Source organism: Pieris rapae, chromosome 13 (assembly GCF_905147795.1).
Source record: "Pieris rapae chromosome 13, ilPieRapa1.1, whole genome shotgun sequence".
Classification (NCBI taxonomy): domain Eukaryota; kingdom Metazoa; phylum Arthropoda; class Insecta; order Lepidoptera; family Pieridae; genus Pieris; species Pieris rapae.
Window position 1 is genome coordinate 3,155,415 of NC_059521.1, and position 15,056 is coordinate 3,170,470.

At 32.2% G+C, this 15,056-nt stretch overlaps 3 protein-coding genes across 3 annotated transcripts; 1 reads left to right on the plus strand and 2 right to left on the minus strand.

Annotated features, from left to right (window-relative positions):
* Nucleotides 1–988: 988 nt before the first annotated feature.
* Nucleotides 989–2,958, minus strand: LOC110991787. The gene has a single exon (XM_022257276.2). It carries the CDS (start codon nucleotides 2,956–2,958, stop codon nucleotides 1,003–1,005), a length of 1,956 nt encoding a protein of 651 aa, XP_022112968.2. The 3' UTR covers nucleotides 989–1,002.
* A 538-nt stretch (nucleotides 2,959–3,496) lies between these two features.
* LOC110991769 (DNA replication factor Cdt1) lies at nucleotides 3,497–6,146 on the plus strand. Its single transcript, XM_022257256.2, has 3 exons — nucleotides 3,497–4,176; nucleotides 4,329–4,458; nucleotides 4,591–6,146. The coding sequence occupies exons 1-3, from the start codon at nucleotides 3,650–3,652 to the stop codon at nucleotides 5,752–5,754; spliced, it is 1,821 nt and encodes a 606-aa protein (XP_022112948.2). The 5' UTR covers nucleotides 3,497–3,649; the 3' UTR covers nucleotides 5,755–6,146.
* Nucleotides 6,137–14,476, minus strand: LOC110991786. Its single transcript, XM_045630844.1, has 10 exons — nucleotides 14,381–14,476; nucleotides 13,671–13,838; nucleotides 12,836–12,993; nucleotides 12,108–12,350; nucleotides 11,336–11,459; nucleotides 9,086–9,382; nucleotides 8,274–8,441; nucleotides 7,578–7,735; nucleotides 6,698–6,940; nucleotides 6,137–6,305 (listed from the first exon to the last, which is right to left on the minus strand). The coding sequence occupies exons 1-10, from the start codon at nucleotides 14,433–14,435 to the stop codon at nucleotides 6,177–6,179; spliced, it is 1,743 nt and encodes a 580-aa protein (XP_045486800.1). The 5' UTR covers nucleotides 14,436–14,476; the 3' UTR covers nucleotides 6,137–6,176.
* Nucleotides 14,477–15,056: the final 580 nt, after the last annotated feature.

The following is a 15,056-nucleotide window of genomic DNA, read 5'->3' on the forward strand; positions in this document are numbered from 1 at the left end:
ATCCTCTGCCCTTTCGTACTTACTATTTTGACCTCTCAGTCGATTTAACGCTGTGACCAAAATTGATTAGGTATATATTTTGTTCAGTTACCGGTCTCTTAAACGCGTGTATTAATTCGAAGCCTTACAAATAAAGGAGTTGTAATTTGTAGAAACCCAATATTAATATGCATTGTCATAATACCAAGATTATGACAATACAGTAGCTTAAGAACCTGGGGGTAGAAACACCAATAAATTATAGGTACAATGAAATTTGAATTAATATATGTTAAAGTTTAGTAGCGCGAAAAGGAGAATACACCTTTTCGGAAACACCAGAAAGTTTTAACGTGAGTGAACCCAATCTAATCAAAAGTGAACCTATTGAATTCATTACAAAGATACATTTATTATAGACTAACACAGAACTCATTAAATAAATAAAAAAAAATAATTCGACACTTCTGAACATCTAAAAAGTAAAAAAATCGTAACATATTATTTTTATTTGTTCTGATTTCGACACAAGAGAACCTAAAATATTTACGTCCCAGTCGTAGCCTTTAAATCCTACCGAACTAGCACGCCAATGCGTGGTGTTTCTGTTATTCCGATGTCTAGTAGAAATGAATTTGAAAGGTATTAAATTTATCGATCAATTTATTTCAATTTACTTTTAGGAGAAAATAAGTAATTACATATTTTCCTTGTACTGTTCCAAAATAATGCATATTACACCTATACCATTTCACTGTATAAAAAATCCCATACCTAACGCTTTTTACGTTGTTTAATAAATAAGTATATAATGTAATTTACGATTGATTTATTTTTCATTACATATTTTCCTTATCCTTCCTATCTTAAGAACTAATATTCTTCTTATTTAATACAGTTAATACTAAAGATATAAATAAAAATAAACAGTATTAAGATCATTTAATCCAATTTCCCCAGTATTGGCCACAACAAATTTTTATTTCCCTATTTTCCATGAGATTCCGATATATCTACACCTATCTAGTTAACTGACTTTGTCCCTTGTTTTTGGGAATCAATTGTTTTGTTTTGATTTTCTCTAACTGACAACTTTTTAATAGGCAGTAAAATTAAACCTCCAAGTACAATAAAACACCCTGCTTCATAAAATGCAACTGAATATCCAAATAAATCTTTCATGAAACCTGCTACAGGTGCACTAAAAAAACTACCTAGACCCTGAAATAACAACATAATACCGGTAGCATTTGTTAAATTATCCAATCCGTATAATGAAACTATTATGAGACTTCTTAGCGATGCCATGCAAGATATAAAAAATCCATATAAAACACAGTATGAATATTGATAATATAAATCGTACGAAAATGTAGAACAAATTGTACTAGTTCCTGCTATTACCATCGATGTGACAAATAAATTTACAGGCTCTATCCTAAGAGCAAGTGTCCCTATTATGAGTCTCCCAAAAGCATTAGATAGCCCCATGACACTGACAAATAGAGTACAATGTTTTGGATGTATTCCTGCATCTTCGTTTCTGGTTTGAATAAAAACATATGGAACGAGAAATCCTACGTATATTAAAAAGCCAGCTGTGCAAAGACACCAAAATGAAGTCTTCCGCAATAATTTGGGATCCATCATCGTTGCTAACACTCTTCTTGCGGCCGTCGTAAATACTCCTCTACGCTCTCTTAAATCGACAGCAGTGGCAGCCCTTGACACAGCTAATTGATACTCAAGACCAGTTTTGTCAGTAGTATCGACCATACTTTTCTGATAAGCGGGAAGTTTTTGCAATTTTCCATCGTAAAATACATCATCACGATACATGGGTCTTGACTGAGGAACATGCTCTTCCCAGCGAAATAATCTTCCCCAGAAACTTGTCTTTTTTGGTGGCTCAACATTTACAGTAACCTCTATTGCTTTTTTAGCTTTATCCTGAACGCTTGTTTTCGACATAATTGATTGTACTTGCTTTAATTGACGTTGGCTTATGCCCCCTTGAGGTACGTTTGCAGTTATGGTTATCTTAGATACAGTTGCAGTAGAAGGTCCTGCTTGCGAAGTTGGTGTCGAAACTGTATCATCTACCACTGCTGCAGCTGTAGGAAAATTAGAGTTGGATGCTGCACCAAACAACCGTTCTGTTGTGGTAGGCATGATTCCTTCTGTCCTAGTGCGTGATACAGTATTCTTTAACGCTGCCGCAGATAAATTTGGTAAATAGGTGACAGTACGAGTAGGATCTTCACTTGTTGTGGCAACCGTCAAAGATAACAAAGGTTGAAATGCCATACCAAGAAAAAAAATTAAGCCAAAAAGACCAGAATGAAATAATGTTGTTGCTCGCCAACCTGCTAGTTTAGATAAATGAGCGTTTGCTGATGACAATACCATGACACCCAAACTTGAACCAGTTGCAGATATTGATAAAGCAATTGACCTTAACTTTTCGAAATAAAATCCAACAACAAGACTAGCAGACATGTTGATAAGACAATATCCAAAACCGGCAAAAAATCCATAAAAAACACACAGTGAAGTAAAATTTGTAGAGAAATAGGATGTGAGCAAAGAGAATGAACTAATTATTGATCCAGACATTGCACATGCCCTAAATCCAAAACGGTTTATGAGGGCAGAAGCTAAAGGTCCCATCATGAAATAAATTGCAACAGCAATAGAATTTACCAAAGGTAAAGTAGACACTGATATATTTAAATCAGATGACATGTCGTTTAGTATGCTGCCAAAAGTAAAAGCAACGCCGTCTAAGATAAAAATTATTAAAAAAGATGCAGCCACAACTACCCAACCCCATCCTCCTTCCTCTGGTACTGATATTTGAGCGGCTATTTCAGTTTCTTCTCCTCCTTCTAAGTTGTCGGGTCGACTTACTACTCTACTTGGAGTAAAAAGCATGCTCTTTTTAGGTTCATTCTTTATAAGTATTGGTTTTGGCGGCATATTTAGGGAAAATATATAAATCCTTTGTCAGGTTAAAACAATATTTTCAAACAAGTTTCAATCCTTTAAAACTTATCAGAATAACGAAACGTTTTCATTTTACACCTTTATGTCAAGTAATGCGTATCCTATGCTTGTTATATTTACTTTTATAAGTAACGTTTTATTCTTTAAATTATGACTTATTTAATAACAGTGCAAGAAAGTGACAATTACAGTTTGTTTGGCGCAGTCAAAAAAAACTTCAGTTTGTCATTTTTTTCAATCATCACGATATGAGACTGTAACCGCTTCATCTCTTTTGATACTCAGACTGATAAATAGGATTGGCCTGAAACTTAAATTGAGTAATGTTTATTCAGAGAAACATAGAGATTACAAAACGGCATATTACGTTAGTCATTGTTTGCACTTCGCAATAGAATGCTTATAACTCTGTTGCATTTATTTTTTTTGGCTTTTGAATACTACCTGCATCTGTGGTGTACTACTAATATCTTATCTGTGTGGTTAATGACTTTATCTGTAATTTATTATAAAAAAAGTGCTTTCGTTTAGTATTAACGGCTTTGGAGGGAAAACGGCTTTCAGGAATCAGGATACAATTGTGCAAATTGCTTGATTTTTTATTCTATTTTACAAGTGAGGACATTTTCTTATGGTTCCACTTTACGACACTTATTAATACAACATGTCACAAACTACTTTGACCAAATTTTATAATACTAGAAAAAGACCAGCAGCCGACGATATAGTAAGTTCTAAAAACAAAGTACCTCACATCGATCGTAAATTAGAGATAAGCAAGACTGCTAAACGAGTAATTCACAAGGGGAATTGTGAAGCAATTAAAGCACTAGTTAAAACAGTTTCGGTCACAGACACTTCAAGTCTACTTTCGAACACACCCCAAGACAATGGTGACGAAGCTTCTGCCAATAAGGTTGGAGAAAAAGAGGGAAATAGTACCGTCTTTTCGAAAAAGAATAATTCTGCAAATGCGTCTAGAAATAATGCAAGCAAAGCAGACTTGGTTACTTCAGCTCGTAAAGAGTTAAGCCTGGGTGACATAAGAAAAAAGTTGGCAAGTAGTTCTAGGTTAGCTGAACTGAAAGCATCAGCAGACCGAATAACCAAGGGAATACAAGAATTGAAGGACAAAACGGTGAAAAAGAACCTTCAGGAATTTAGTTCAATTGATGTAGCTTTACCAGAGAGGTATGTTATTTTTTATTTCAGAGAACAATGTGAACATTTAACAGGAGATACAAAATGTTATAGATTAATTTTTACTATTAATGATTTTTAATGTTTATTGATGAAATTGACTTTGTTTAAATATAATAAATAAAATATTTGTTTGTTTTCAGCCCTTCTAAGAGAAATCAAATTCAAAAGGACTTCTTATCACCAAAGAAAGATGACATTAATATTTCAACACAAAGACCCCTTATGTCTCCTAGAAAAGTTTTTGTTAGTCCAGTTAAGAGCCCAACAAAAGTGAGTAATATATGTGATCTGTTTCACTTTTAACATTTAGTCAATGTTAATCTTAGAAATATTTCTGTTAATAATTAATTGCATTCAATTTTAATATGTATATAATTAAAGATATTATATTTCTCTTTTTAGGTGCCTGCCTACTTAAGACATGCATCTTTGCTTTCCTCATCATCTGGGCCGCTGCCTTTGCCGCACCACTACAGGTTTCTTGCTGAGCACTTCCGTGGTATGGAAACTGTTGTTGCTTTACTTTTCAACAGAAATGAAATGATAACATTTGCTAAATTAAAACCCTCTATACAAGAAATGTTGAAACGGACATTCTCAGAGAAACACTTGGCTCAAATTAAACATTTAGTGCCAGATTTTTATAATTTTGAAGTCCAAAAAGTAAAGAGCTTTAACTCTTCTTCTAATAAAGATGCTTATGAATTGGTTATATCACCCAATTTTCCAACTGATATTAAAGTTATGAATCCTAGTGTTTTGTTAGAGAGACGGAGATACTTTTATGACACATTGCTTAAAGAAGTTAAGAAGCATCACTCTCTATATTTGTCCACTCTGGACCCTCCTATTGATATTCCTGATAAAAATTTAGTCCGCTGGCATCCAGAGTTTGAAATTGAAAAGATACCAGAAATTGAGGCTGCTAAATTACCAGAAATGCCAAATGTTGATAAGACATCATCAGCACAGGATGTGCTAGCTAAAGCTAGAGAACTTTTCAAATGTAACACAAAGATGGGAAGAGCTTTGGAAAAGCTTGCACAAGCTAAAGCTAGAGGACTTACCGAACAAGAAAAAGAAGTGACTGGCTTAAAAGACATAAATGTTAGTTCTACACAAACCGGTCAACCATCCACCAGCAATGTTACCCTCATAAACCCAGCATTACGTAACTTACCTGCATCTTTGCTTGAAAAGGTAAAGGCAAAACAAGCCGCAAAGGCTCTTGAAGCGATGACAAGGTCATCAGAAACTGAACGGAATTATGTGATTTACACTCGCTTGCCCGACCTGGCTAGGACATTGAGGAACATATTTGTTACCGAGAGAAAAAATGTTCTAGCACTGAATATCATTCTCTCTAAACTTGATAGTAGCTTTAAATCTCATGTATCATTGACAGATCTGCAGCGGGATATAAAAATTTTGACAGAAACCGTACCGAAATGGGTGCAATTGCATGAAATTAGAAATGCAACTTACTTAAAACTGGACAAAGTAACTGACCTTAAGCTAGTTGTGGCTAAGTTAGAAGCGGAAGCTGCTAAATACAAAAGAGATTAATTTCAAGACTGATCTTTTGTAAGCAGTTTTAGTACAAATTGTATTACAAACCTATTTATATTGTTTAATTATGTTCTTACATAGATATATACTTTGGTGTGTTAGTGATAATTAGTTAAGTCTTCTTTTGACATGAAATCGTAGATTTTCTTTTGACATTTTTGGCTGTATGAATTTCTAAACTTCTCAATGATTTTTGACATAGTTTTTCTATTGAAAGCATGAAACATTACCTCTAATTCAATTTCAACCAAAGCTGTTACTATAACTTTTTTCATTACTTATATAAATACTTATTATGAAAGTTTTAATAAATCTTAAAAGACCAAATATATTTGTGTTGATTGAAATATTGCTACCTCAGACATGTAAAATAAAATTATTTAAATTCATATTTTTTTATTTAATTCAATTTCAAAAAATCATTTATTTAACAATTCATAATCGGGTGCTCCAGTTTTGTAGCTTTCAAAGAACTTCTTATATATATCATTTGATATTATATACTCTTTAACAACAGGATCTTTTTGCATGTTCCTTATGTATTGCACCTGAAAGTAAACATTAAGTTACATATATGTTTACATAGGTCTAGTGTCTGGCAAATAAGCCAGTGTTATGAAATAACAATAGGAATTGTTATGTGATTTCCTACTTAAACATCACGCAAAATATGGCTCAGTTATGTGTCGAGACTAATATTTTATATAATAAGTTATTTTTAAGATGATTAGTAAGTTGTTACTTTTTTATATGCATAATTTTTTTGTGCTACCAACACTATAATTGAACAACCTAAATAGTGTTGTGGTTTTCAGTGTGGATGATAATAAATAAATAATTATAAAAGAAAAAAAAGACTTTCATTTAAAAAAATCGTTAACGCATTATATATTCTTATTCTCCCTAGCCTTAAAACTATGAATCTATGAAAGCTACTTACCAGTAATGGATATTTTTTTTCGTCTATAGCTATTCTAGAATCAAATTCAATAGCAGCTGGAACCCTCTCAAACCAGGGCCAAATCATATAGTCAGCATAACCCGGCTCGCTACCATCTAAGAAGGTGGTGCGCCGTTGCTTCAATTCATCTTCTATGAATTGCAATACAGTGTTATAATTCTTAATCGTATCCTCATTTATAGTATCTGGGGCTCGGAATATTTTGAAGATGAATGCATGCATCTAAAAATATACAAATTTAAGTATTATACAATAAATAATGTTAACTATATGAATTTTGGCAGCCGAGAAATTTATAGGTCTTAAGCTAGTCCGTAATCTAAAAATGGCATATCTATTCATAAATGACATCTATGGTCATCATATTACCATCTTATCAACATAAGAATTATGTCCTAATATTAGATAATAATTTCACCTGACCAATAAGTTCACCTATCTGCAATTTTAACAAATGCAATTTTTGCAAATTAATAAATACAAGGTCACAATAAAATTGCAAGTGTAACAATTCTGAAGTCGGAAATATTTTAATCATTACAGCACGATTGACCGCATTAATTACTCCGAGTATACAATAAAAATGATGAATTTTAGTTTATTGAATTCATTTGAGATTCTGAGAAGCATGTAATTTTATGATATCTAATTAAAAACCTAAAAATATATACAGTAGTTAATAATGTTTTACTCCTTTCTGCAATTTAAAATCTGCGTGACCGTAATATCAGTTTTATGTCTTGCTTTTTATTCTCATAACTCGCGTGATCACGATGTCCTGATATTATTAATGTATTGTATTTATGTAAATACGAATTGTATTTTAAGCCCGACTAATTTCCAAAGTTGGTATACTTACAGGACTAATCATTTCCACAAGAATTTTGTCTTTTGCCCTTTTAACGGGATCTTTGGGAAGCAGTGGGCGCTGCGAAAACACTTCGTCTATATATTCGCTTACAATTAAACTCTCTGTTATACAGACGCCATCAGCAATTTCTAATGCTGGCACCTTTCCTGTAATAAATTAACTTATCAAACATTGTCTTCGTTTGTTTGAGCATCAAAGAAGGTAGCAAAATCTGTTTTATACAAACGATTAAAGAATTACGTCAACAAATAAAAAAATATTAAAAGAACTCACGAAATTAAATTTCGTATTATTTCGGTATTAATTCATTTCTGATGAGATAAAAAGTGCAAAGGTCAATTTTGTGTATACCAAAATAAACTATACAATACCCAAAAGGTTGAGGTGATCAAGATTCAAAACATTTACAACATAACTCGTTTAGTTCATAACTATACCTACTCGTCCATCTTAAAATAATCAAATTTTGTCCTCAGCTCAGTTTTTGCAGAATTCGTAAATTAGGCAAAACAAATATAATAAAAGAAGCAAATTGAATGAATGAAGTTTAAAGAACAAATCCCAACAAAGTATTTTAGTAAAAAATGCCGATGCGTTTGTAGTAATGCAACATTTTTGAGGGGTGGTTAAGAAAGCATAATATGTAATGCTTTTTATAGGTTTTAGATTTATAAATTACTGTACCTAAAGGACTTTTGCTCTTTAACCACTCCGGTTTGTTAACAAGATCAATGTTAACAATTTCGTATTCAACGTTCTTAGCAATAAGGGCGAGAACGGACCTCTGTGCGTAAGGGCAGTACCTCATGTTGTATAAACGAAGTTTGCCATTCCATTTTGGAAGAGGATCTCCTGAAAATTACACAAAATAGTAATTGTTTAGTAGATATTAATTATAGAACAATTTCTCATTTAACATCCTCATAATGGTAATTAATACATATTTTTTATAAAACTGTAAAATACTTAAGTTGTAAAAATTCGTAAGAAACTGTTTAAAAAATAATAACGGTCTAGGCGCTTTCAGGGGACATATGTATCTACATAAAAATGAACAAATTTTTGACCTTCCTTTTTCGAAATAATTAAAATATAATATTATATAGAATATTAATTATTTTGTATTTGTAATAAACATTCCTTTGGATATAGAATTCATTATAAATCAAACAAAATATTTCCTTGAAAACAGACATTGTCTCAGAATACATTTATATAATTTAATGATAACAACTCAAATAAATTGCCATCGATATTTATTATTTAGTTACTTAATTAACCTAAATAATTAATTGTGCTGAATCATTACAACTACTAACCAGATTAGGTTACAATGGTATAAAAATACTAGATCAATAACTAACTATTACTGTAGTATTTATAATTATACATAATATAGATAAATAAACATATCTTAAGTCGTTTTTTATTAGGAACAAAAGGACATTAAATTGTCTATGCTTATTTTCAAAATACATAAAATCATTAAAACAAACCTGTTTTCAAATGTTTTGGGTTAAAATCCACAGATTTCTTGATAGCAGACGCCATATTTCTGTATGTATACGGCAACACAGATTGCAGGATACTACTAACTGGTGCTAACACCCTATACGAGGTTATAATTATATGCATAGCGAAACTTAACGTACTGGTTATCATATCAAAAACTTTGAGTTCACAAGTTTCTCTTGTCAATACGATAAGATAATTAAACAATTCTTTATCGATGTATTTGTTGACATAAATAAAGAAAATTAAAGATATAGAAACAGTTTGTATGTGACACAATTATTTACGTCTTGAATAGAAGGTTACGCACCAAGTTGACCTTGGCATAACAAAGTGGAATTGATGAACGCGGGCGATTCAAATCAATAAAACAAAGCAATAATATTTTCTATTGTAGCATATCTTTAACAAATCTGTATAAGATAGGGTTTTCTACGTAAGTAAAGCATTTAAAAAATGTATATCTTTATTATACCGTAGATTTTTCATTTATTCTAATGAAGTGCAAGTCCGTGCAGATTCAATTAATATAATGTAGACCGATTTGGTTATTTTTAAATATAGTATCTTTCTAGGATTATGAAAGTAAGACATATGTAAGTTTTCTTAATACGGCTCAGACTAAATCTCCAGCGGTTGTAAGCCGACCGCGTTATTGGCTTATCTAAATAGTTTTTAAGACAATCTTTGAATATCGCATTTTTATGTACATAGTTACATACGACATGCCTTAGACCCAAAAAGTTAATGGAGTGTGCACAGGAGGCTGATCACAAATGATCATGAAACAGATATAGAAATCTGAGGTCCAGGCCTAACAAGTTTGTAGCGTTAGTGCATTTTATTATTAAAAAATCTTTTAAAATATAGGCCATTAAATATTGATTATGAAAAATATATTAAAATAATAGAGGAAAACACACATTACACATAGATTGTACACACTGCATAATTGAAACGTTTTGATAATCGAGTTGCCTGCATGGAACTTTATGACCTCCATTTTTTGTAACTTCGGGGGGCAAAGCTACGAGACAAGCCTAAAGGCACTCGACGCAGGTAATGTTGATGGGTCCTTTGCCGGCATTTGGAGTAAGCTCTCTTTAGTTTGACCTATTGATACAGCGTAGTAGAAGACGTATTCTGCAAAATAATATCGATGTTCTTAAGGTTATATTCGTAATGGCATCAAGATTCAAGATAATGCGATTAAGGTTTACGTATTATATACGTATGTCCAGTGTGTAATATATACAAGATATGAGAAACGCGCCAGATCGTCTAGGTCGCGATTGATTTGCTCCAGTTCAAACAATTTGTATTAAAAATATTTATGGCGATTGAATAGAGTGGCAGAAGGTTTCTTGCCCGCTCTACGCCCTTGACTTGTGAACAGGTAGTAAATGCAAATTTACAATTAATTTAATTTTTTTGACGTTCATAAGTACCTTGTTTACCTAGATGATTAAAGATATTTTGATTTGATTTGATGTCGATAAAACATCGGTTTAAATTTAAAATTATGTCTAAACAATTATAAGTTAAATAATACATAACTATAATCCGTAAAAAAAGTGTTTTCTTTTTTGATTTGATGTATTAAGTGGCGCAATTTGATGTTTCGCCGTATGCACGGTTTTTACAACTTCAGTGTTATAACGTTTGCATTAATAAAGGTATTTACTGATTATTTAAATAAAACGATGTATTACATAATTTGACAGTATATTTCACAATATTAAGTAGCTTACGTATAACACTTAAAAAAATTGAATTTTTAACTATCGTTATAAATTCTAAAATTGTAATCCTTTGGTTTAACTCCACTCTGATGTTTCTGCAACCCAAAATGTGTCAAGAGACACAAACTTCCGAAACTCCGAAACCAGAAACTTACGCCAATTACTGGCTTTTAGTTGCAGCAGGTCTTCCACCCTGTCGATCCAGTGGTACCTGGCCAGGCTTACTGGTATTCGAACACTAGGCTTAAGGATGCTTCCTTAACTGCTCGATCTTGGCCCTTGCGGGCAAGCTGAGGGCAGCTGGCTGGCTGGCATTGGCTGGGGAGCCAACGTAGGCTTTATACGAGTTAAGCAAAGTTGTTTTGACTACACTATGTTAATATTGTTATTAAAGATTTTTAATTACTCCATACAAAAGTGATTTGTTTACATTTTTTGTAAGTATTAGTTGTGTTAGTATAAATCATTTTTTTTTAAATTACAAAAATCATTTATTTAACAGATCAAAATCGGGTGCTCCAGTTTTGTAGCCTTCAAGGAACTTCTTATATATATCATTCGATATTATGTACTCTTTAACAACAGGATCTTTTTGCATGTTCCTTATGTATTGCACCTGAAAGTAACCGTAAAGTTACATATATGTTTACATAAGTCTAGTGTCTGGCAAATAAGTCAGCCAGTGTTATGAATTAACAATAGGAATTGTTATGTAATTTCCTACTTAAACATCACGCAAAATATGGCTCAGTTATGTGCTGAAACCAAGAAGCTATTATTAAGTTGCAAATTTTTTATTGTTTTCAGTGTGGATGATATTATATAATGAGTACATAATTATAAGAGAAAAGACTTTAATTTAAAATCTGTAACAATTTAATAAACTCTTTCGATATACTCTTCGAATGGAACTAAATGTATAAAAATAATGAGAAAATTACAAAAGAAAATATTTTTTTGGTTTCGTGTAAAATTGGCATATTTTATATAATACGGAAAACGAGCTACGGGGCGCTCAAAAAGGGGCGTCATCGCAGGTGTATTGCTGGCCTTTGAGAAAGCAAGTCTAACTTTGTATAGTTGGAGATTCTATTTCTCAGCGAAGACTCCCACCGGGAGTCGAGTCCACAGTTGGCTAGTTCACAAAAGAAAGTGTTTTGTGAAGCGGACTATGTAAGTATCAGCCATCAAAGTGATGCTGGTAAAATTTTGAATTGATCGATTGTTACACTTAAAACTTTATGAATCTATGAAGGCTATCTACCAATGATGGATATTTCTTGTCGTCTATAGCTATTCTAGAATCAAAGTCGATAGTAGCTGGAACCCTCTCAAAACAGGGCCAAATCATATAGTCAGCATATCCCGGCTCGCTACCATCTAAGAACGTGGTGCGCCGTTGCTTCAATTCATCTTCTATGAATTGCAATACACCGTTATAATTCTTTATCGTATCCTCATTTATTGTATCTGGGGCTCGGAATATTTTGAAGAGGAATGCATCCATCTAAAAATATAATTAGGTATGTTAAGATAAAATAGTATATGCGGTGATTGTAACTATTTCGACTATGTACTTGCGTGTTGTTCCCACGAGAATGCTTAGGGCACATCTTTGTTTTTAATTTATTTTATTATTATTAAAGAATCACTTAAGATCGCATAATATGGAACATGGTAAAAAGCTCCTTACAAACATTGTGTAAGTCGGTTCGATTCCAAGACGGGTCAAGTAATTTTTAGAAAATCTTTAAATGCAGAATTACTAACTTTTAAAAATAACGTAAAGTTTTCTTTCAGTAAGATACCTTATCTACGATACTTAAGGTACTTTTGCTTCATGTATTATAACTTTGGAACGCCCTGTATATTGTAAACAAATATCATCTATGTGCAATTTTAACTCATATCATGCCATAAATTATTGTATATAATTATGTAAATACGAGTTATGTTTTGAGCCCGTTTAATTTCCAAAGTTGGTATACTTACAGGACTTATCATTTCCACAAGAATTTTGTCTTTTGCCCTTTTAACGGGATCTTTGGGAAGCAGTGGGCGCTGTGAAAACACTTCGTCTATGTATTCGCTTACAATTAAGCTCTCTGTTATACAGACGCCATCAGCAATTTCTAATGCTGGCACCATTCCTGTAATAATTTAACTTATCAAACATTGTCCCCGTTAGTTTGAGCATCACAGAAGAGGGTTACAAAATCTGTTTTATACCAACGATTTATCTGCGTTATTTGTGTAGAACATACAATTACGTCAACGAGTAAAGCATATTTAAAAAATCACGAATTAAATTAAATTCTTATTATTCCGGTATAAATTTATTATTAATGAATGAAAAAGTGCAATAGGTGAACTTTAATTTTAAAATTCCATAACAAACAATCTTTAGAATACCAAAAGGCGGAGATCTAAACATTAACAAAATAATTAGGTTTTAGATTCATGATTATTATTATATTCTGATTTACCTTGGAATAATCATAGTCTAAGCTCAGTTTTCACATTATTCGTAAATTAGGCAAACAATTATTATACATATATAATATTACTATATATATTTTCAGTATGAATAAAAACTGATCACCTACTTGCCACCAAATCACTGAACACACCTGCCCATTCCCTGACGTCATTGCCGGGTTTACGGTTATTATTATAATATTTATAAAAGCAAATTGAAAGAATGAAGTTTAAATATAGAACAAACCCCAACAAAGGATTTCAGTAAACATGCCGGTATGTTTGCAATAATGCAACATTTTTATGGGGCGGTCAACAAGATTAGTTTTAGAATTATAAGTTATTATACCCAAAGGACTTTTGCTCTTTAACCACTCCGGTTTGTTAACAAGATCAATGTTAACAATTTCGTATTCAACATTCTTAGCAATAAGGGCGAGAATGGCCCTCTGTGCGTAAGGGCAGTACCTCATTGTATATAAACGAAGTTTGCCATTCCATTTTGGAAGAGGATCTCCTGAAAATTACACAAAATAGTAATTCTTTAGTAGATCTCTCAATTTACATGACAATATTGGTATTTAATAGAAAAATTGGGGGACATACATAAAAAATTAACAACAAAACTTCCTTTTCGAAATTGTTCAAAGATGTAATACTAGTATGTACCAGTAATATAAAATGTAAGACAATAGTTGAATAGTCATTAGATCTAATACGAAATTCTTTGATAATTCATTGTAATTTTTATAATATATAATAGAAAATAATTTCCTTGAATATATATATATTGTCTCAGAATAAATATATGTAATTTAATGTCAGCTCAAATAATTTACGACCACTGATATTTATTATTAAGAATATTAACTAAATACTTAATTTGCTAAATCATAAACTACCAGATTAAATTGCAATTGTATAAAAATACTAGATGAGCAACTAATTATTACTGTAGCACCTATCATAAGGATAAGGATGTGTCATGTTAGGAAAAAAAATTAAATTATCGATGCCTATTTTCAAAATCCATAAAATCATTAAGTTGAATCAACTAACCTGTTTTCAGATGTTTTGTGTTAAAATCCACAGATTTCTTGATAACAGAAGCCATATTTCTATAACAACTGTACAGCAACACAGCTTGCAGGATAATGGTATGTTAGCAGTAACCTCGTACAGGGTGTTCACATCAGTTAGCACTGCTAATTAACTACTGCTGTAGGTTATAATTAAATGCACAGCGAAACTTAACGTACTGGTTAGCAGTGCTAACTAATGAACGCAGACGAGTCGAGTCGCAATAATATTTTCAATTTTTTTTTATAGAACAGGGGGCAAACGGGCAGGAGGCTCACCTAATGTTAAGTTATAACGCCGCCCATGGACACTCTCAATGCCAGAGGGTTCGCGAGTGCGTTGCCGGCCTTTTAAGAATTGGTACGCTTTTTTCTTGAAGGACCCTAAGTCGAATTGGTTCGGAAATACTTCAGTGGCAACTGGTTCCACAAAGTGGTGGTGCGCGGCAAAAACTGCCTTGAAAAACGCGCAGTTGTGGAATTGTGGACGTATTAATTATTATCAATTGTACTATATCTTTGACAAATCTTTTAACGTATCTGCGCCATTTAAAAAATGTATGGATCTTTCTCAAACAATAGACATTTTTAATTTGTTCTAAAGAGTACTATTCGTGCTGAATCGGGTAGATAGAATAGACACCTACTTTTATATA

Excerpts from the sequence above, each read along its gene's own strand:
- LOC110991769 (XM_022257256.2), top strand. The coding sequence starts at position 3,650 with ATGTCACAAACTACTTTGACCAAATTTTATAATACTAGAAAAAGACCA. Across the intron at positions 4,177-4,328 it reads GATGTAGCTTTACCAGAGAG|CCCTTCTAAGAGAAATCAAA; the intron begins GTATGTTATTTT and ends GTTTGTTTTCAG. Across the intron at positions 4,459-4,590 it reads CAGTTAAGAGCCCAACAAAA|GTGCCTGCCTACTTAAGACA; the intron begins GTGAGTAATATA and ends TTCTCTTTTTAG.
- LOC110991787 (XM_022257276.2), bottom strand. The coding sequence starts at position 2,958 with ATGCCGCCAAAACCAATACTTATAAAGAATGAACCTAAAAAGAGCATG.
- LOC110991786 (XM_045630844.1), bottom strand. The coding sequence starts at position 14,435 with ATGGCTTCTGTTATCAAGAAATCTGTGGATTTTAACACAAAACATCTG. Across the intron at positions 11,460-12,107 it reads ACAAGAAATATCCATCATTG|GTGCAATACATAAGGAACAT; the intron begins GTAGATAGCCTT and ends GGTTACTTTCAG. Across the intron at positions 6,941-7,577 it reads TTGTGGAAATGATTAGTCCT|ATGCATGCATTCATCTTCAA; the intron begins GTAAGTATACCA and ends GTATATTTTTAG.